The sequence below is a fragment of the Narcine bancroftii genome, chromosome 1 (assembly GCF_036971445.1).
Source record: "Narcine bancroftii isolate sNarBan1 chromosome 1, sNarBan1.hap1, whole genome shotgun sequence".
Taxonomy (NCBI): Eukaryota; Metazoa; Chordata; class Chondrichthyes; order Torpediniformes; family Narcinidae; genus Narcine; species Narcine bancroftii.
The window spans coordinates 386691107-386711946 of record NC_091469.1 but is presented as its reverse complement, the minus strand read 5'-3'; the positions used below and the strand labels follow the sequence as shown (position 1 = coordinate 386711946).

At 42.2% G+C, this 20840-nt stretch overlaps 1 protein-coding gene across 2 annotated transcripts in view; it reads right to left on the bottom strand.

Annotated features, from left to right (window-relative positions):
- sema5a (sema domain, seven thrombospondin repeats (type 1 and type 1-like), transmembrane domain (TM) and short cytoplasmic domain, (semaphorin) 5A) overlaps positions 1–20840 on the bottom strand; it is a 189308-nt gene that overhangs the window by 103996 nt on the left and 64472 nt on the right. For both annotated transcript variants that reach the window (XM_069913602.1, XM_069913603.1), the window contains exons 3-4: positions 4751–4850; positions 1999–2044 (exon numbers count right to left, since the gene is read on the bottom strand). In XM_069913602.1, coding sequence (XP_069769703.1) covers positions 1999–2044; positions 4751–4850 — 146 coding nt within the window. The remainder of the gene's footprint in view (positions 1–1998; positions 2045–4750; positions 4851–20840) is intronic.

Sequence of the window (20840 nt, the reverse complement as noted above, 5' to 3'; positions counted from 1 at the left end):
ATTTATGGGAGCAAAAAAAAAACCAGATATTGTGACATAAAGAAAAACAAACTCTATTAAACGTCACCGCACAATACAAATTGAATTCCTGACAAGCTCCAAATGTCAGAAATGGGTTTTGTCTCCTTTGTTTCTAAATTATTTTATATTTTACAGTATTTAGTCAGATGGGCAAGAACAGTCCCAAGTTTAATTTGGTCTATGTTCATTTATCCTGAAATATGTTTTCAATTATTCATATTGATTCATACAGTGGTCATGTAGAAAAAAAAAGAAATTCAGTGCATTTCTCTTCATTTTTGAAATAAATGTTCCTATCACTGTGGCAGCATATATAACATATAGTTATAGAGCCATTGGCATGGAATAATTTAATTTTGCAATTTTGTCCATAGGGCTCTAGTTTAAAGGAGTGAATGCGGAAAGAACTCTGCCACCTATTGGATAGTCACTTTAGCAGCATTCTCAATAACTACAATAAACATTATTTGCTATTACAGGTTTGACTCGCAGGTTTAAAATGATTAAAAGATGGATGAAGAAAAACATTGCCATTGCAATTGAAAGTATAAAGCCTTGCTTGATCCCAGGAGCACTGAGAAATTAAAGGCCTGTTCAAGTGAAAAGATTGAATGGGTTGGACCCATATTCAACGGTGTTTAGAAAAAGTGAGATTTGATCTTGTTGAAACTTGCAAATCTGCGTAAATTTGACAAGGTAGATGCAGAGATGATCTTCAAGGTTATCTAGAACTGAAGTACACAGATTCAAACCATTTAAGACAGTTACAGGGAGGAATTTCTCTTTCTTACAAAACATCAAACATCTTAGAAGTCTCCACCCCAGAGAATATAGTGACTAAACCACTGAAGATAGTCTAAAACTAGATGGCACAGATTGAAGGCGAAAGAGAAGAATGATTTAGAGGAGACCTGAGGAGCAACTTTTTCCACACACTCGGTGGTGAAATCTGCCAGAGTAAGTGGTGAAAGCAGGTATGATTACAACAGTTGAAAGACATTAGACAGATAGGTAGATAGGAATGGTTTAGAACTTTAGAAGGACATTGACCAAACATAGACTGATGCTATTACCTTAGTTAGGCAACTTTCTCAGCAGAGACAAATTAGGAATCGGTTTCCATGCTGTAGCGTACTATGATTCTATGACATTCACGGTAGAATCAGATGATTTTTGGTCTACAGAAGAGTCAACAGTTATGGAGAAATGGAAGATAAGTGAAGCAAAGATTCAATCAGCCATAAAGGATGGTTGATAGCAGACTCCATACCTCTCTATTTCTCGGTTTTCTTTTTGTTTCAAAAATAAACTTTATTCACTCTAAAATTACGTACAAAAGAAAACTGTGCAAAGTCTTTTTGATCCTTAGTGTCATATTCATATATTCCATTGCTGGACATTGTTACATTCATTCTGTAATTTGCTACAGAGCACCATTGCCACTCCTATGGCCCCCCACTCTAATGTTTGCAGGACTTCCCCTGCAGTATCAACCCCTCAATATCTGATTGCAGAAGGACCCTACTGTGGTCCTTCCTCACCAAGCCTCAGTATGTCCCTCAGCACATATCCCTGTGTCCTGAGATTCTCTCACCAACATCTCATGCTGCTGGATGACCAACAAGTTCCAGCAGACCAAAGAGTACATTTTACCAAGTTGCTGGTCATTCAACTGCTCTGTAGGTCTGTCTCTTTGTGCAGCCCTGGGAAGAACCCATAAATTAGAATCCTCTGTTACACTGTTGCTGGGGATGAACCGTGACAAGGAACTCGCATCCTTCTCCATACATTTTAAGCAAATCCACATTCTGCAAAGAGGCAGGCGACCTCTGACTAGACTATTTGGATAGGTATGTAATGTAGCCAATCCCTTATGGAGATCAGAATTAAGAGACAGAGGCCAATCACAAACTATCTGGTTTAATATCACAGCAAAAATTAACCCTGTTGGAAGAGATACAAAAGGAATTTACACACCTGTATTAACGTCAGATCCTCCTGCTTTAGCCTAAAGAGGTAGTTCCTGAAAGAAAAATAATTAATGTGATTGTAGCCTATTTAATGCTCAGTGCGATTGGAAACATTGTTCAAGACTGATATCAATTCACACTAGCTCCATGGAAATGTGTTGCAGGAATTCTCTGAGAAAAGGTCACAGAAAAGAGTTGAACACTGAAGCATAACCTTTATTTTACACCAAGTTGATAATTTCCACAAGGTGTACAATAAAATTCATTGTAGAAAAGATCTTAACATCATGGAATGATTAAACAAGGACTCCCCAAGTGACACTGAGACTGAAAGCTTATAGTTGTGATGCCAAGTTCAATAATTTGATTCTTTTCAAGAAGGATTAATTAGAGATTTCAAAATTACAAAAAGGTTTTGAAAAACTTAATGAAAAGTTGTTTACTTTGATTTGTTATTCAACTAAAGATTAGATTCAGAATTACTACAAGAAGAAACAAAGAAATTATAAAGTCCACATCCCAAAATACCATTGGAAAGCAAAATGCTTTCTCGAAAACTAGATGTCTGAAGCACATTCTTCTGCATCTTTTAAAATAGAATTGCTAAATATTAAAAGTTAAATGTTCCATTATTGACACTTAATGCTACATTTAGACTAAGATACATTAAATTCTTCAACTTCATCTACATTAAGGAAGACAGTCACCACTTTGTCCAGTGCCCCTCACAGAAATGAGGCCCCAGCGAGGAATGAACTCGCGACCCCTGATTTACAAGACCATTGCACTAGCCACTGAGCTATCAGAGACATAGAGAGTGTGGAGGTTGGAACCTGGAGCAAAAATTGCTGGAGAAATTCTGTGAATGAGGCAGTATCTGTGGAGGAAAATGGATTGTCAAGGTTTCAGCTCATAACCCTGCTCCAGGACAGAGAAAAGAGAGGGTAGACAGGCAATATTAAAGGTGGGCAGTGGGTGATAGGTGGTTAGAGGAGAGATGAAAGATAACAGATGGAGCCAGGTGGTGTGGAGTTAGGACACTGATAAGCAGAAACAGAGTGGGGAGGGGGGATCAGATGGAGCCAGGGAGGAGGAAAAAGAAGGGTGAAGGTAGAGTCTGGAGGAAGGAGATTGGTGGAACCAAGCAGGGGATGGATGGTGGTCTGGTGGGAACAGTGGGAGGAATAAGAGAGTAGGTTGAAGGTGGGGAAGGAACTAAATTATAGAGTGCTCAGAAGGGAGTTGGAATAAAGACTTGTTGAAGGATTCTGATCAGAAATGTTGACCATTCCATTTCTCCTCCTGATCTGCTCAACCTGCTGAGATCCTCCAGTGGATTGTTTTCAGCTGGGTTTGCAATGTCTCACTCAGTAGATAGTTGTCAGGGAAATCCAAAAAAAGAGGACAAGGGTGTCTAAAGATTATCCAAACACTAAATATTCAAAGTGAAGTGATGCTAAAGATCATGAGCCTCAGGAAAGGAAGGTTTGAGTTGATAGCTTGAGTTAGGAGCTAAAAACAGCAGATGCACTAAAAATGATACCTCTGCCCGGTAATGCAAAGCCCATTGCCAACTTCACAATAGGCAGGAGACTGGTAACAAGAACATACAGTGCAGTGCACCAACACCATTTTGGTTTACCCAGTACAAAATATAAATTCATCACAAGGAAGCAAAATACTTATTAACAGATTTAAAATCAGTCTCTCTTTCTCCAACTGCTCTGATGTAATTTTAATGGACTTATTCTTGGTCGTGTTTTATTTTGTGCAGAGTAATTCATGGATCCTAAATTGCATTGTTGGTAATTCTGAAGAAAGCCTTTGATTGTTAAACATTATGATGTTATTGACATTGACATTATTAGAGGCGATATGGGTAACATCACAGTTAGCACCACCAGCGATTGGGACCAGGTTTCAAATCCCACGGTGTCTGTCAGAAGTTTGTACATTCTCCCCAGGACTGCATGGGCATTCCCTGGGGGCTCTGATTTCCTCCCACCCTCCAAACCTACCAGGGGTTGTAGGTCAATTGGATGTGATTGTGTGGCAGAGGCTCTTGGCCCAAAAGGGCCAGTTACCGTGTTGCATGTCCAAACCCAAAATGATTGCACCACCACTTCAAATTAATTTAAACAGCACTATGTAATTTGACCGCCATTAAAATTAAAAGATGGCACACATTCTTTAGCTTTCTTTATAGTTTTCCCTCTGGTAAGTTCTGACCAATTTTGCTGTTGGACATATTGTAAGGTAACATCTTTCATTTAGTCAGAAAGCAAATAGAGATGAAATGTTATGAAATGTTGGGCAATTTGGAATTTTTCTCTGGGCTGCTCCCAAAGCCACACAAATCCTATACATTGGTTGTAACATAAACTATATCCCTAGAATATAAGTGAGCACAACTTTCCAGTCAAATTAATGCTCAGCAAGTCCTGTCAGACTATCCAAGAAGGATGTCTCACTGCCATTAATGGTAAATTACTATTAAAGAGCAATAGATACTCCAAAGGAAAAAAAATCAATACTAAATCTCTTACAGAGCAGGTTGCTTTTTTTAAAAAACAAAATCTTCAAAGGTAATCAAGACTGAACTCGGTAAATGAGAGCTGTCAAGTAAATAAAGCAAAGCTGATTTTACTGGAAAATAAAAGAACTGGCCATCCAAGTTGGAACATTGCAAAGCATGTAAAAATATTAACTTCCAAAAATATCATCAGCCTTGATAAATACAAAACAAAAATATTTCTTACTTTGCTCCAACGATGAGCTCTTTTTGAGTAGGGTCAAAAGTCAGCTGTGAGTAGTCTGTTACATTTGCAGCTTTAAACTTGTGCAGCCAAGGTGCGATGTCTGAGAAGAAAGAGGAAACATCCATAACCTAACTGGCAACAAATTACATAGGTGGTGATCAATAGACATGTCAATATCTGTAATTGAAATTCAGTGAGCTAGATTAATTAAAGCTGACACAAAGGCCCTTGGAATTATGCCTTATCTTTAAATGTGCCAGAATTGTGCCCTAGGTTTATTTCAATCCGTCACTGAAGCATTTGACTTGACAGAATTACAGCAACATTATCATCCAATTGCCATCTCTATGAGGCCCCCCCAGGGACTCAATTAAAGCTCAATGAAACAGAGAGAAGAAAAAATTCCAGATGTACTACAGTTTTCCAAATATTTATTGACGATTAAAGTCCCCTTTTCCAGTCTTATCTGCTTAGAATCAACCTCAAAATCTTTTGGTCCTGACAATTTTTTACTATTTTTGGCAGACTATCACTACTTGTTGATTTTTTGGGTTGCACTTCAGCCCCGTGCCAGGGATTTTGAGCATCCAGTGAATAGAGGAATGAAATGGTGCCCAGTCATCTCTTGTGCCTGGTCGAAGAAGCTATTCACAAGTTCAAGCAATGAGTGGACTCTCCACACTTGGATCGCTAGAAGGGGGTAGGATGCAGTATCTGCTGATACTCTTGCAGACTCTCAAGACCAGTGTCTCCAACAGGAACTAAGATGCCTGACTATATAAACAATATTTTAATTTGAGGTTCACTTTGTCACACAAAATGAACTTACTTCAAATAAACAATAGATGCATTTAAAAGATCCTAACCAATTCAATACACAAAAGTGCTGGAGAAACAAGGAGATCACGTAGTATCCAGAGGAAGTAAAAGGTAATCAACGATTTGAGCCTGAACAAAAAAGATGCCTGGATTGAGTAAAAAAAAAATTAACATTTCAAATCTTAAGTTACCAGCTAGAAAGAGTATTGAGTTTGGAAAAAAATTAAAGGTGATTTTTTGGGGATTTTTTTTGCAAAATTTGCATGAATTTAGTTTCTACCATTGATGCGCGCCTAACCTATTACTATACATTTTGCAACAAGTACAACAGGAATCTAAGCAGCAGACTAATGCTGTTAAGCTGTTTCTTCAGGGTACTACAACTCCAGGAGTCTATACAGAACTGGCACAGGACGTCATAATGTCCTGAAGGATCGTGCATGGTTCAGTATTTTAAAAGAATACGCGTGTGACTCGAGTAAAGGAGTTCTCAATTACCTGCAACTGCGTGCCATTATTTTGTGTTCATCAGCCACCACTGCGTTTTCAGTAGCTACAAATGGTGACCTCAACGAGTCCAAAATGAGCTTTTGGACCATATTGGATACTGCAGCTGTTGCTGTTAATCTACCGCCCTTCTGGATGGCAGAACCAGAGCTGTGGTTTCGACAGGCTGACGCACAATTTCACCTTAGGAAGATCAAGTGGATGCAACGCGCTATTGTCACCTCGTCAGTACCTTGGACCAAGTCATTGGCAAGCGAGTAGGTGACATCCTGTATGATCCACCAGAGCCTGGAGAGCGCAAGTATGACACTCTAAAAGCACTTCTGCTGCGAATTTATGGCATGTCCCACAGAGAGAGGGCCAACAGACTGTTACACATGGAGGAGTTGGGTGACCGCGGTGAAAGAGTATTTAGAGGTGGTTTGGGAGGAATTGTTAGAGCAGCTTACACACACACACACATTTTAAAACACAGAATATTTGCACGACTTTTGCAAAATGCTTTTTGCAGGAGGCAACAAAGTATTGACAGCAGCTTGCCTGGGAGAGCATGTGATCTTTGCAGACAGGGGAGAACAGTTTTTGCTCTCAGAGAGGGAGGGTGTGAAACAGAGAGAGACAGAAATCAGTTCCAGAAGGACAAGCTGGCAAACTTTGGAAGGCTGCCTGGTCAAAGGAGAAGACTGGTGGTGTGAAAGGTGACCTGAAAGAAAGAGGATCACCTGGAGAACCCTGAAGGGGGCAAGTTTCGTCAGCAAGACTGATTCAGAAGGAATAAGTTGAAGATGTCCTGGAAAAGGAATCTCTCTCTGAAAACCAGCAAGAACCCTCCTGATGGTAACCATTTGCCTGTTAAGCACCAAAGGCTGGTGAACTTTGTTAATGCTAACAAAGTGCACAGAACAAGAATTGTCTGCAACCAATGAGATTGGACTGTGATCCAAAATACTTTTCTAATCTTAAATACACATTACACACACCTGCACTTAGTGTTGGGGGGGATTAAGTAGTTAGGTAGGTTAAGTAAGTAGGTTAAGTAATAAGTTAAAGTTCAATTCTCTTTTCTTGTTCAAATATAATTAAAAACTCCTTTTGTTTACGTACCCCTTTGTGTTGTGGTGCATATCTATTGCTGCTGGTTTTTGGGGTCCTCTGGACTCCGTAACACCGTGCCCCATCTGAACTAATGGACGACATTCCGGGCAATGGCCAGATATGTAATTCAAACTCTTCCTGGAGATGATGCCAGAAAACATTAGACTCTTACTATCGCAGAGTTCTTTCGAATATCCCCCCAGGGCAGTAGCTACAGAGGCAGATGTCCTATGGCTGGCAAAAAAAACAAACCAAAAGGTCTTCAGGTAATGACACTGTGTCATTGTGACACAATTTCCCAAGCCAACGGTCTCAACGTACCAGCTCCTATAATCAGAAAATGTCTCAAGTCAGGCAGACAGCCTGTCGACACTTCCATCTGGTGTTTTTAACCACCTGCATTGGGAACTCAATGCACGTAGGTGCTTGCTACCCTGTGCGTTCTTGGGAAACACCCTGGCTGACCGTCATTAATGGCTACGACGGTTGACCAAAAATCTACGAGCCTTCTATATGTTTTGGATCAGCTATCCCAACATAAATTTTTGGTGGATGCAGGATTGGAGATTAGTGTATTTCCACCAACCAGTTTTGATACACAATATCCTACCTCCAACTCATAGCAGCTAATAGTTCCAACATACCAAAGTATGGCACCAAAAAAATGAATGTTCAGTTCGAGGGAAGCATTTACCCGTGGCCTTTTATTATAACTGTAGTGTCACAACCGCTACTCAGAGCCAATTTCCTTCGAGCTCATTCATTCATGGTAGATTTAAAAGGAAGTCGGAGCACCACCTTTCAAACTATTCGCCTGGCAGAATCATGTGTTAATGCACTAAGCCTTCAAGCCCTGCGTAAAACTATTGATAAGTTCTCCAGACTTGTAGAAGAGTTCCCTGAAATTACAACTCTTCAGTTTTCGACAGTCACAGCAAAGCATGGAATAACTCATCATATTTCTACGAAGTGTCCTCCCATTCATGCTAAAGCATGTTGTTTGCCTCCAGAAAAATAATATTAGCTAAATAAGAATTCCATAAAATTGAAGAGCTAGAGATAATTCGCAGGTCCGACAGCCCATGGGTATCTCCATTACATTTAGTCCAAAAACACACCGAAGGGTGGAGACCTTGTGAAGATTATAGATGGCTCAACAATGCCACTATACCAGATCATTACCCTATTCCCCATATTCAAGATTTTTCAGCGAATCTGCATAGGGTGAAATAATTTCAAAAGTGGACTTGGTCCGCAGATATCACCAGGTGCCAGTGGAACCAGATGACATCAAGAAAATGGCAATAATTACTCCTTTCACATTGTTTAAATTTTTACGTATGCCTTTTGGGTTAAAAAATGAAGCTCAGACCTTTCAGCGAGTTATGGACGCAGTATGGTGTGGCATGGCCAACATCTTCATTTATTTAAACAACCTATTAGTCGCCAGCAAAACTAAAGAAGAGCACATTGAACATCTGCATACACTCTTTAGACATCTACGAGAATTTGGACTGACCATCAATCCAGATAAATGTGTTTTCAGACAACAGTCCAAAGAATTCCTGGAGCATACAATCATATATCGGAGTATTGAATTCAAGAGTAGGGAGGTTATGATGAAATTGTACAGGGCATTGGTGAGGCCAAATTTGGAGTACTGTGTACAGTTTTGGTCACCAAATTTATAGGAAAGTTATAAACAAATTAGAGAGAGTGCAGAGAAGGTTCACGAGAATGTTGACAGGATTTCAGGGTCTGAGTTACAGGGAAAGGTTGTGCAGACTGGGGCTTTTTTCTCTGGAGCGTAGAAGATTGAGAGGGGACTTGATAGAGGTGTTTAAGATTTTAAAAGGGACAGACAGAGTAAGTGTGGATAGGTTTTTTCAATTAAGAAAGGGGGATATTCAAACTAGAGGACATGGTTTAAGATTGAAGGGGGAAAATTATAAGGGGAACATGAGGGGAAATTTCTTTACGCAGAGGGTGGTGGGGATGTGGAATGAGCTTCCGGCAGACGTGGTCGAGGCGGGATCATTGGTTACATTTAAAGAAAGACTGGATCGTTACATGGATAGGAGGGGACTAGAGGGGTATGGACCGGGTGCTGGTCAGTGGGCCTAGGAGGGTGGGGATTTGCTACGGCATGGACTAGTAGGGCCAAACTGGCCTGTTCTGTGCTGTAAGTGGTTATATGGTTATATGACCTCAATTTACATCTTCATTCTGCTTGGCCTTATATCAGCTGCTCGGCTCTAGGCTTCATCATACAAGCGCCTATCATACACAGTCCAACGGGATGGTTCAACAATTCCACCATCAACTTAAATCAGCCTTAATGGGCCATTTGGGCAGACGAATTACCATGGGTTTTGCTCAGCATTGAGACAACTCCAAAAGAGGATCTTCACACTTCGCCTGCAGAGCTTGTATACGGTGCTCCTTTGGTGGTCCCAGGGGAATTCGTTGCACAGAGATCTAGTAATGATCTAGTAGAAGACTAAGGGATACCGTAGGCAAATTATCCCCTGTACCACCATCATCACATGGCAAACATGTCTCTTTTGTACCACATGAACTGAAGGACTGTGAATACGTGTTCGTACATAGAGGATCACATGGGCAGTCCTTGTAAGCACCATAGGAGGGACCATACAGGATGATAAGACAAACAAGGTCAACCTGCATCTTGGACATTGCCGGGCAGCCTCTGTCATTCACAATTGACAGGTTCAAACCTGCCCAGGTTGACAAAATTCCCCCTATTCAACAGCCAGCAGTCTGACACAGGGGCTGACCTCCCAAAAAACTAATAGTGCCGGTCCTGGGGTGGGAGGGGGGGGGGGGGAGCATGTAGCAGCACTGTCGAGAGACTACAAATCACAGAAGTCTAGCGAACTGGCACGGGACATCATAATGTCATGACGTGGCGCGTGTGGTTCAGCGTTTTAAAAGAATACACAAATGACTTGAGTAAATGAGTTCTGATTTACCTGCAACTGTGTTTGTTGTTATTTCACGTTCATCAGCCACCACAGTACACATTAAATATCACACTTTATATACTTCAATTGAATTGTTGGAGACAACACTGTTTTTCTCTCTGTCAATACATAATTTTAAAAATAAATGGAGGTTCTGAGTGAATCCATCACCCCTCAAGTTTCCCTGTGGATTCTGTTTCTCCAGGTTCATTAATGCTCTTTTTCAAATAGAGGTTTTGTACTCATCCCAGGGGACTACCACATTTTTTAAACCAGTAGCTGACACTGGTAATTTGTGCATAGTTCATAATTGAATCTCTGGGCAATGCTTGAAATGTTCCCTTAGTGAGTTCCTACATTCACTAGAATAAGCTTTTTTATTTGGTAACTGTTAAAATTATCAGAAAAACAAGAACTTCCAATAAATATCTTTCATCAAAAGCTGGAGAAATGTTGCAAATGAATGAAGAATAGAATAAAAGACATTTTCTTCCAATATTTCACCATTTTAAAAATGAAGTGTCTGCACTTCAAAGAAATTGGAGAAAAGGACCAACACGGTTAGCGTAGTGGTGAGCTATTACAGCGCCAGGGACGTGGGTTCGAATCCTGCACTGTCTGCAAGGAGTTTGTATGTTCTCCCTGTATCTGCGAGGGTCTCCAGGCTCCTCCATCTTTCAAAACATATAGGGGTTGTATAGGTTAATTGGGGTATTTTTGCAGCACAGGCTGATGGGCCAGAAGAACTTGTTATTGTGCTGGATGTCCAAATTAATATTTTAAAATTTAAAATTCATCCCTGCTTCAATCAATCTTTCAACCACAGCGCAGGACCAAGTTTAAAAAAAAACAAATGGCAAACCTAACCCTGTAATTTTAGTAGCTGGTCTTCATTGAGAAGAGCATTCATCCAGAGAGGATGCTAACTGCAGATACATCATTCAGTACAGATTAAAAAGACTGTTTATACAGAACTTGAGGACTGGAGCAATGAGGTAAAAATTAATAATAGAAGTAGAAACATCAATTGGTTGCAAAATTAGAATTTAAAAAGTTTTGAGTTTGTATTTGAATTTTCTTCTGTTCAACCTCAAATAGATCAGGACGACAATGAAAATCAGTGGAGTATTTTCACAACATAGTACTTCACAACTAACTTAGAACACAGAAAATACTTATCCAAGGAAAAACCTCCTAGGTCATGGCCCATACAAGCTTAACTATAAATTTTTTGTATGCCTATTTCATTATTAATATTTGCACTTAAACATTAGATCAATAAAATAAAATTGGTGGTATAGTGGACAATGAAGATGCCTTTCTAAGGCAGCCTTTCTCAATCTTTATTTGGCTATGGCCCCCCTTAGGACTTGGCTCAAAGTCTATGGGCCCCCTTCCCTGTGAGGCAGTGAAGTTCAGTTGGTTTCTTCTGTTCTTCTCTCCTACTGACTTCATAAAGAGCAAAAAAAAAATTATGACCTCAGTCAATGGTCCACTTTAAGGGTTAGGGTTAGGTTTAAATGTGCTGTGGCCTACAGGTGGGGCGGGGTTGTCACGTATGGCCCCCATTTGAGAATGGTTGGTCTAAGGTGAGAAGTGGACCTAAAATCAAATGGAAAAATGGGCAGTTGAAAGACTTACATGAATGTTGCATTGACTGGAGGGCCTGAGCTAGAAGGAGAGATTGGAGAGGTTGGGACTGTTTTTCCTAGAGAAAAGGATCCTGAAGGAAGAATTTAAATGTGATATGATGTGTTTTGGGAAGTTAAGCTAGGCCAGAACAGGCACATTGAATGGCAGTGCCCTGGAAACTTTGGGCACAAGAACATTATTCCCTGCAAGTGACAACACAGGAAGAATGAACGAAATGGCACACTTGCCTTCATCAGCCATGATATTGATAAAGAAGTTAAGATGTCATTTGACAGTTAAATAAATCATTGGTCAGGCCATACCTGGAGTATTGTGTGAAATTTTGGTTGTCACACTATAGGAAGGATGTTATTAGGCTAGAAAAGACTCACAGGAATGTTGCATTGCCTGGAGGGCTTGAGCTAGAAGGAGAGATTGGAGAGCTTGGGAATGTTTTTCTTGGAGAAAAGGATCCTGAAGGAAGACTTTAAAGCAGTGGTTCACAACCTTTTTCTTTCCACTCACATACCACTTTAAGTAATCCCTACGCCATCAGTGCTCTGTGATTAGTAAGGAATTGCTCTAGACCCAATTGTTACTGAAACGTTTTAGTTGAGAAAAATTGTCATTGGCCCTTTCCTTTGGAGTTATGAAACCGTGCACATAACGAGTCAATTAGGTATGATAAAAAGAGTGTTTTTCAAACTTTTTCTTTCCACCCACATACCACCTTAAGAAATCCCTTACTAATCTCAGAGCACCTGTGGCATAGGGATTACTTAAAGTGGTATGTGAGTGGAAAGAAAAAGGTTGAGAACCACAGCTTTAGAGCAATTAGGGACAAAATAGGGTGGATAGTCACAGTCTTTTTCTAGCATTTTGGAGTCTAAAATTAGGGGATCAAACCAAAGCTACCCGTAAATTGAAGGAATAGCACCTAATATCCCGTCAGGACATTCTCCAACCAAATGACATTAACATCATCGTTTCCAGTGTCTGTTAGACTCCTCCCATGTCTTTCTCTCTCTCCCTACTCCTCTGTCTCTTTTCCTCCAGTTCTCCACCCTCTTCCCTCACCATTCAGAGAACTACCCCTCCTTCTATCACCTCAGTCTTTTTCTCTTCTGACCTCCCCACCAAATATTCACTCATGACTTACCTGTTGGCTTGTGCTCCTCTCCCTGCCCCTTCGTCTCTTCTCCCCCTGCTTTTTTTATTCAGGCGCCTGCCTGCTTTCTGCTCTTAAAGATCTCAGGCCCAAAACATTGATTATATCCTTTTGCTTCCAATGGATGCTGCATAATCTGCTGAGTTTCTCCTGCACTTTTGTGTATTGTTCTACAATCACAGCATTTGAAGACTTTCCTATTTAACTAAAACATGGGAGCATAGGTTAAAATGGGGCAAGAGGATGGTGGGTACATGGAACAAGCTGCCAGAGAAGTTCAAAGAGCCAGGCACAATTACAATGCTTTAAAGACATTCGAGATAGGAAAGATTTCAAGTCAAATGGGATTAGAGTAGAAAGACATCTTGCTCAGCATTAACAAATTGGGCCTCAGGGACTGTTCTGTGCCATACAACTATTACTCTCTAAAACAGTGGTTTTCAAACTGCCCTCAACTCACATTCCACCTTAAACAATTCCGATGCCATAGGTGCTCTGTAATTAGTGAGGGATTGCTTAAGGTGGCATGTGGGTGGAAAAAAAATGTTTGAAAACCACTGTTTTAATCGTACCTAATTGACTCATGAGCACGGTTTCATAATGCCAAAGGAAATGGCCCAATGACAATTTTTCTCAAGTAGAATATTTTAGTAATAATTGGGTCGAGAGCAATGATTCTCAACCTTCCCTTCCCACTCACATACCACATTAAGCAATCCCTTACTAATCACAAAGCATTTAATGGCATAGGAATTACTTAAGGTGGAATGTGAGTTTAGGGGGTGCAGTTTGAAAACTGCTGCTTTAAAATACAAAAAGTTGGAATAAAATTACAAATGATTATAATGTTCAAATGGGTTAGACAATAGACAATAGGTGCTGGAGTAGGCCCTTCGGCCCATCGAGCCAGCACAGCCATTTTACAGATCATGGCTGATCACTACCATCAGTACCCCTTTCTAGCCTTATCCCCATAACCCTCAACTCCTTTGCCCACTAGAGTCTTATCTAACTCTCTTTTGAATATAATCAGCGAATCTGCCTCTAACACCCTCTGTGGCAGAGCATTCCACAGATTCACACTTCTCTGGGTAAAAAAATGTTTTCTCATCTCCGTCCTAAAGGGCCTACCCTGTATTCTTAAACTATGCCCTCTAGTCCTCGTCTCCCCCATCATTGGGAACAAGTAATCCGACTTCACCCTGTCTATCCCCCTGATAATTTTGTATACCTCAATCATGTCCCCCCTCATCCTTCTAAACTCCATCGGATACAAGTCCAGTTTGTCTAGCCTTTCAGCATATGTCAACCCCGCCATCCCTGGAACTAACCTTGTAAATCTGCACTGCACACCCTCTATAGCTAGTATGTCCTTCCTCAAAATTGGAGACCAGAACTGGACGCAATACTCCAGGTGGGGTCTCACCAGGGCCCTGTACAACTGCAGAAGGGCGTCTCTGTTCCTATACTCCAATCCCCTCTTTATGAAAGCCAACATGCCATTTGCCTTCTTCACAGCTTTCTGAACCTGCATGTTAGCCTTCAGTGACCGGTGAACAAGTACACCCAGATCCATTTGCACCTCCCCACTCCCTAGCTTGTCTCCATTTAAATAATATTCAGCTTTCCTATTATTGCCCCCAAAATGGATAACCTCACATTTGCTCACATTGAATGTCATCTTCCATTCAGCAGCCCACTCCCCCAACCTGTCAAAGTCCCTCTGCATTTTCCTGACATCCTCCTCACACCCCACACCGCCATCCAGTTTAGTGTCATCTGCAAATTTGCTCATGTTATTAATAATCCCCTCATCCAAATCATTTACATAAATTACAAACAACTGAGGATCCAATACCGATCCCTGCGGCACTCCACTCGTCACATCCTGCCATCCTGAAAAAGACCTGCTTACTCCAACCCTTTGTTTCCTATTTCTTAATCAATTTCCTATCCATGTCAGCACCTTACCTCCAATACCATGTTCCCTGATCTTGCCCACTAGTCTCCCTTGCGGTACCTTATCAAAGGCCTTCTGGAAGTCCAAATACACCACATCCACTGGCTCTCCCAAGTCCACCCTCTTTGTCACATCCTCGAAAAATTCCAGAAGGTTAGTCAAGCATGACTTACCCTTAAGGAATCCATGCTGACTAGCCCTTATACTATTATTTCTGCCTCAGTGTTCTACTATTACTCCTTTTATGATAGATTCCAATATCTTCCCCACCACTGACGTCAGGCTGACCGGTCTATAATTTCCCGTTTTCTCCCTCCCTCCCTTCTTAAAAATCGGCACCACATCAGCCACTCTCCAATCCTCAGGGACCTCCCCCGAATCTATGGAACTTTGGAAAATGTTGACCAGTGCCTCCATAATTTCCATAGCAACTTCTTTAAGCACCCTGGGATGCAGCCCATCAGGCCCTGGGGATTTATCAGCCCTCAGTCCCAACAATTTACTCACAACCTCCTGCTTCTAGATCCGGATATCCATTAGATCCCCTACTTCCCCAGGAAAGTTCCCCAAGTCTCTTGATACCGCATGACCACTATCCCCTAACTGACCATAACCTATATCCTCCTTGGTGAAGACAGTTGCAAAGTATTTGTTAAATTCCTCAGCCATCTCCTTGTTTCCGGTAATTATTCCACCCTTTTCCATTCTTAATGGACCAATTTTAGACCGAACCAATTTCTTCCTCTTCACATATCTAAAAAAGCTTTTGCTATCCTCCATTATATTATTTGCTAATTTCCTCTCGTACTTCATTTTCCCCTCTCTTATGACTTTCTTAGTTACCCTCTGATGCTCTTTGAAGGTTTCCCAATCCTCTAACTTCCCACTCCGTTATCTTATACTTATTCCCTTTGGATTTGACATTGCACTTGATTTCATTAGTTAGCCACGGCTGCCATTTGCATCTCCTAGAGCCTTTCCTCCACTTTGGAATAAATTTGTCCTGAATCCTGTGAAAAATGTCCAAAAATACCTGCCATTTTTTCCCAGTTGTCCTCCCAGCTAGTGTATCTTTCCATTTTATTTTGGCTAGCTCCTCCCTCATAGCTGCATAATCCCCTTTATTTAACTGCAGTACAGATGCTTCCGACTTCCTTTCTTTTTCCCTTTCTAATTGCAGCTCAAAAGTAACCATACCATGGTCACTATTCCCTAATGGCTCCCCTACATCGAGGTCACTTATTAACTCTGCATCGCTGCACAGCACCAAGTCCAGAATCGACTTCCCCCTGGTAGGTTCCTCCACTAGCTGCTCCAAGAAAGTATCTCGTAGACATTCAATAAACTCTCTCTCTTGTATTCCTGCCCCCGTCTGATTATCCCAGTCCACCTTCATGTTGAAGTCCCCCATAACTACCGTATTGCTACCACTTTGACATGCCACTCTTAATTCCTGATTTATATTTCTACCAATATCTGAGCTACTTTTCGGAGGCCTGTAAATGACCCCCATTATGGTCCTCATGCCTTTACAATTTCTTAATTCTATCCAAACAGACTCTACCCCACCTGTTTCAATGTCTTTCCTTTCAAACACCTGAATTTCATTTCTTACCAACAGAGCTACCCCACCTCCTCTTCCTAACTTTCTGTCTTTTCTATAGCACATGTACCCGGGAACATTTATTTCCCAATCCTGCCCTTCCCGCAGCCATGTCTCCGTTACTCCGACAATGTCATAACCTCCCATTGCCATTTGCGCCTCAAGCTCATCCATTTTATTCCTTACACTCCGTGCATTCATACACAATACCTTGATACCATATCTCCTTTCTCCCTCCACCTTTGTTCTCGATGCACTTGCCCCTACTCTATCACTTTTAGTTCCCTTTTTCTTTATTGTTTCACCGTCTAACGGAACCACCCCTATATTCACTCTCCTATCTGCTTCCCTATCAGTTCTGTTCCCTTCCCCCTGCCAAATTAGTTTAAATCAAATCCGACAGCATTATTAGACCTAACTGCCAGTATATTGGCCCCCGTTGCATTCAGGTGTAAACCATCCCTCCTGTAGAGGTCTTGTCTTCCCCAGAAGAGATCCCAATGGTCAATGAACCTGAATCCCTGCACTCTGCACCATTCCTCCAGCCACACATTTAACCTCCTGATTTTATTATTTTTGCCCCCACCCACACCACAGGTAGCAGCCCCGAGATTACAATCCTGGAGGTCCTGCTTCTTAACCTCCTTCTGTGCTCATGGTAGTCCCTCTTCAGGATCTCCTCCTTCATCTTATCCATGTCATTTGTACCCACGTGCATCAGGACTTCTGGCCGTTCACATTCCTTCCCCCCCCCCCCCCCCCCCCAGGTTACTCTAAACTGCTGCCATCATGTCAAACTTCTATAGGAACTCAGGACAGCATCCTGGTCAACTGCAACACAGTGTGGTACAGTTGCTGGAGAGAATTGAATTGGAGGTCAATCCATAGGACCATAGACTGGCAGAGAGGATCACCAGGGCCTCCCTCTCCCTCCCATCAATGTGCTCTACTAGAATTGTAGGTTGAAGAGGGCACTCAAAATTATTAAGGACCCCTACCACCCTGCACACAGCATCTTTCAGCTACTCCTGTCGGAAAAGAGGCATCAGAGCCAGTTTCTTCTCATGGGCTGTAAAAGCCAAAGGAACTGCTCACACTAACCATCCAAGACTCTAATATTTACTTATTTATTTTTATATATGTATAATTGTCCTATAGGAACATAGGAAGTAGGAACAGGAGTAGGCCAAAAATGGCCCATCGAGCCTGCTCCGCCATTCAATACGATCATGGCTGATGTAATTTATGACCTAACTCCACCTACCTGCCTTCTCCCCATATCCCCTAATTCCTCTATCACGTAAAAATTTATCTAACCGAATTTTAAATATGTTTAATGAGGCAGCCTCAACCACTTCCCTGGTTAGAAAATTCCAAACATTCACTACTCTCTGGGTATATATTGATTGTAAGTGTGTTATGTCTGGTTGTGTGCCAGCATGTTTTACACCAAGGACAGAAGAGCGCTGTTTTATCAGATTGCACTTGTGCAACTTATCTCTTACAACCCAAGCCTGCCATCAGAGAACTGATTTCATAACCTATTCTGGTTCAGTGGTCAAGTCGAGATACTTGTGATTAGCTGGTGACAAAAGCACAAATGAAGGGGAAGTAAGTACTTTCCAAAGAAAAGCCAAAAAAAGCATTTAAAATAAATCATTTATTTGTGACCTTGATCCTCCTTTCCTAATAGCACTAACAGCATGCTCAGTTAGTTTTCCATTTGTTAATAATTGCTTGATGTCTCACTTAAATAGCCATTGAGGTGTGGCTAAGCCTTCTGTGCTCACGAACCCATACCAACCCAAATTTCTGCTACAATCAGTGATGACAGTAATGTGCCAGGATATCTATTGGACTTGTTATTTTTGTTTATAAAAATCACAATGGTCCTAATATTACTCCAGTGGTGATCAGACAAGTAGATTGAATTCAAGATCTCAGCTACTTCCTCAAACTACTCTGCAAGGCACCAGGAGAACAAATCTAATTGATTCAGGAATTAAAGTGATCCATAATTTTTAAAGAAATAAAACATGACAAAGATTTCACAGAGCACTTAGCAAGTTCTAACGATAGATTATAACTTCACTTTATAAGACTCTACATTTTATGCTTTGATTTTTTTGGTATGCTCATTTCAAATGTTCTGTATTTGTCAATGGTAAATTAACCAGATGGCAGCAGACAGAGGGTCTGAGATTCTTATCAATTGTTTTTGCTTAGTTTACTGACACATCTGGAAAATAAGCTAGCCTCACCATCCTTGGCTAGAAAAGATGAAGGGTGGGGGAAAAGCAACTCTTTCGCTCCTACTCTGTTTTCTGTTGCCTCCGCTGGAAGTCATTTTGGGTGAAGACAGGCCTGGACTGGGCAGTGGTGAATAATTTGGCACCATCCCCTCAAAACCATGCTATTTGCACAACTAACTCTCAAACTAAAAGGTTTGTGGCGACGCACAGGGATGCCGGGATAAACCGGCCCCGCTTGTTACGTGCAGTCAGCGGGGCACCCACAGCAAAGATGGCGGTGCACATCCATCTCTTCTGGTCCAGGCCAGAAGTTGGTGTGCACGCTTGCCTCAGCGTGACGCAAACGGCGGGACATACGTGCAGTCTGACTCTCAGCCTGAAAAGCAAGCATTTATTTTAAATAAACATTCCACTGTGATATCTGAGCTAGCAGCCTGCGTCTCCAGTCTGTGCAGCTGCTCTCTCACTACAGTGGTGACCCCGACGAGTCTCCATGCTATGAAGACTCAACAAAATGGACCCCACAGCAGTAGGCACTGCAGCATCAAAGCTGCTGACCTTCTGGATGACCCCAGCCCCACACTTGGTTTGGCCAAGCAAAGGCCCAGTTCCAGATTAAGCAAATCACTTCCGATTCAACGAGGTATTTCTACATCGTTAGCTCTCTCGACCAGGAGACAGCCACCCGCGTAGATGACCTCATCCAAACTCCACCAGAAGAGGGTAAATATATGGCTTTAAAAAACCTCCTTATCAGCACATACTGCCTTTCCCAACATGAGAGGGTGGCTAGACTCCTGCGCTTAGACAGCTTGAGAGACAGGTCCCCATCCGCACTGGCAAAAGGCTCTAAGCCCTACCTCAGTTGAGCGATCCTTCGTGAAACAAATGCCGGAAGACATCGGGCTTTTGCTCACGGATGCCGATTTCAGTGACCCATGTAAAGTCGCAGGAAAGGGCGACGTCCTCTACTGCACCAAACTTGAGACAAGCCCCCTGTCGGACCGCCACACCAGCCACCCGAGCCAAACCCCCACAGATCAATGTCTGTGTTTCTACCATCAACGCTGGGGGCCTGAGGCATGAAAATGTTGACAATCCTGCTCATTTCAGGGAAACAAATGGGTTAGCCGCCATTAGTGGCCGCGACAGCTGGCCGACGGAAAAACCTGCTTCATGTGTGGGACAGCATCTCGGGCCGCAGGTTCCTTGTTGATACAGGAGCCAAAATAAGCGTCATTCCACCGACTTCACCAGAAATGCACACAAGACCACACAGCCCCACCCTACAAGCGGCCAACAACTCAACCATCCAGACCTTTGGCCAGAAGTGCATACCCCTGCATTTCGGGGAGATGGACTTTCAGTGGCAGTTGATGCTGGCAGCATTGGACAAACCCCTGATGGGTGCGGATTTCCTTTGGGAGCACTCATTACTGGTGGACCTGCATGGCAGACACCTTGTCCACATGGAGATCTTTCAGAAAGTACCCCTCAAAACATTCGATGAGCCAGCCACCCACCTAACCATTGTGGAGACCTCAGGCAACCATTATACCCGTCTGCTCGCTGATACCCAACCATTCTGCACCTGCAGTTCACCTCCACACAACCACAGCATGGCATCCAGCACCACATTACAACCAAAGGACCCCCCATCCACTTGTTAGCCCGCCAGCTGGTGCTGGACAAATTCAGATGGGCCAAAGGGGAGTTCAATCACATGGAGGAGCTGAGCATTGTCTGTAGGTCCGACAGCCTGTGGGCTTCACCCCTCCACATGGTGTCTAAAGCCAATGGCAGTTGGCAATGCTAAACAACTACCGTTGTTTGAATGAGGCTACGCTTCCAGACCACTACCCAGTGCCTCATATTCAGGACTTCTCATCCAACCTTCACAGCACCCACCTGTTCTCCAAAGTCAAATTGATCTGGGGTATCATTAGATCCCAGTCCACCTGGACAACATCTAGAAGACAGCCGTTATCACTCCATTTGGCCTTTGAGTTCCTGAGGATGCATTTGGCCTGAAGAACTCTGAACAGATGTTCCAGAGTTTGATGGATGTGG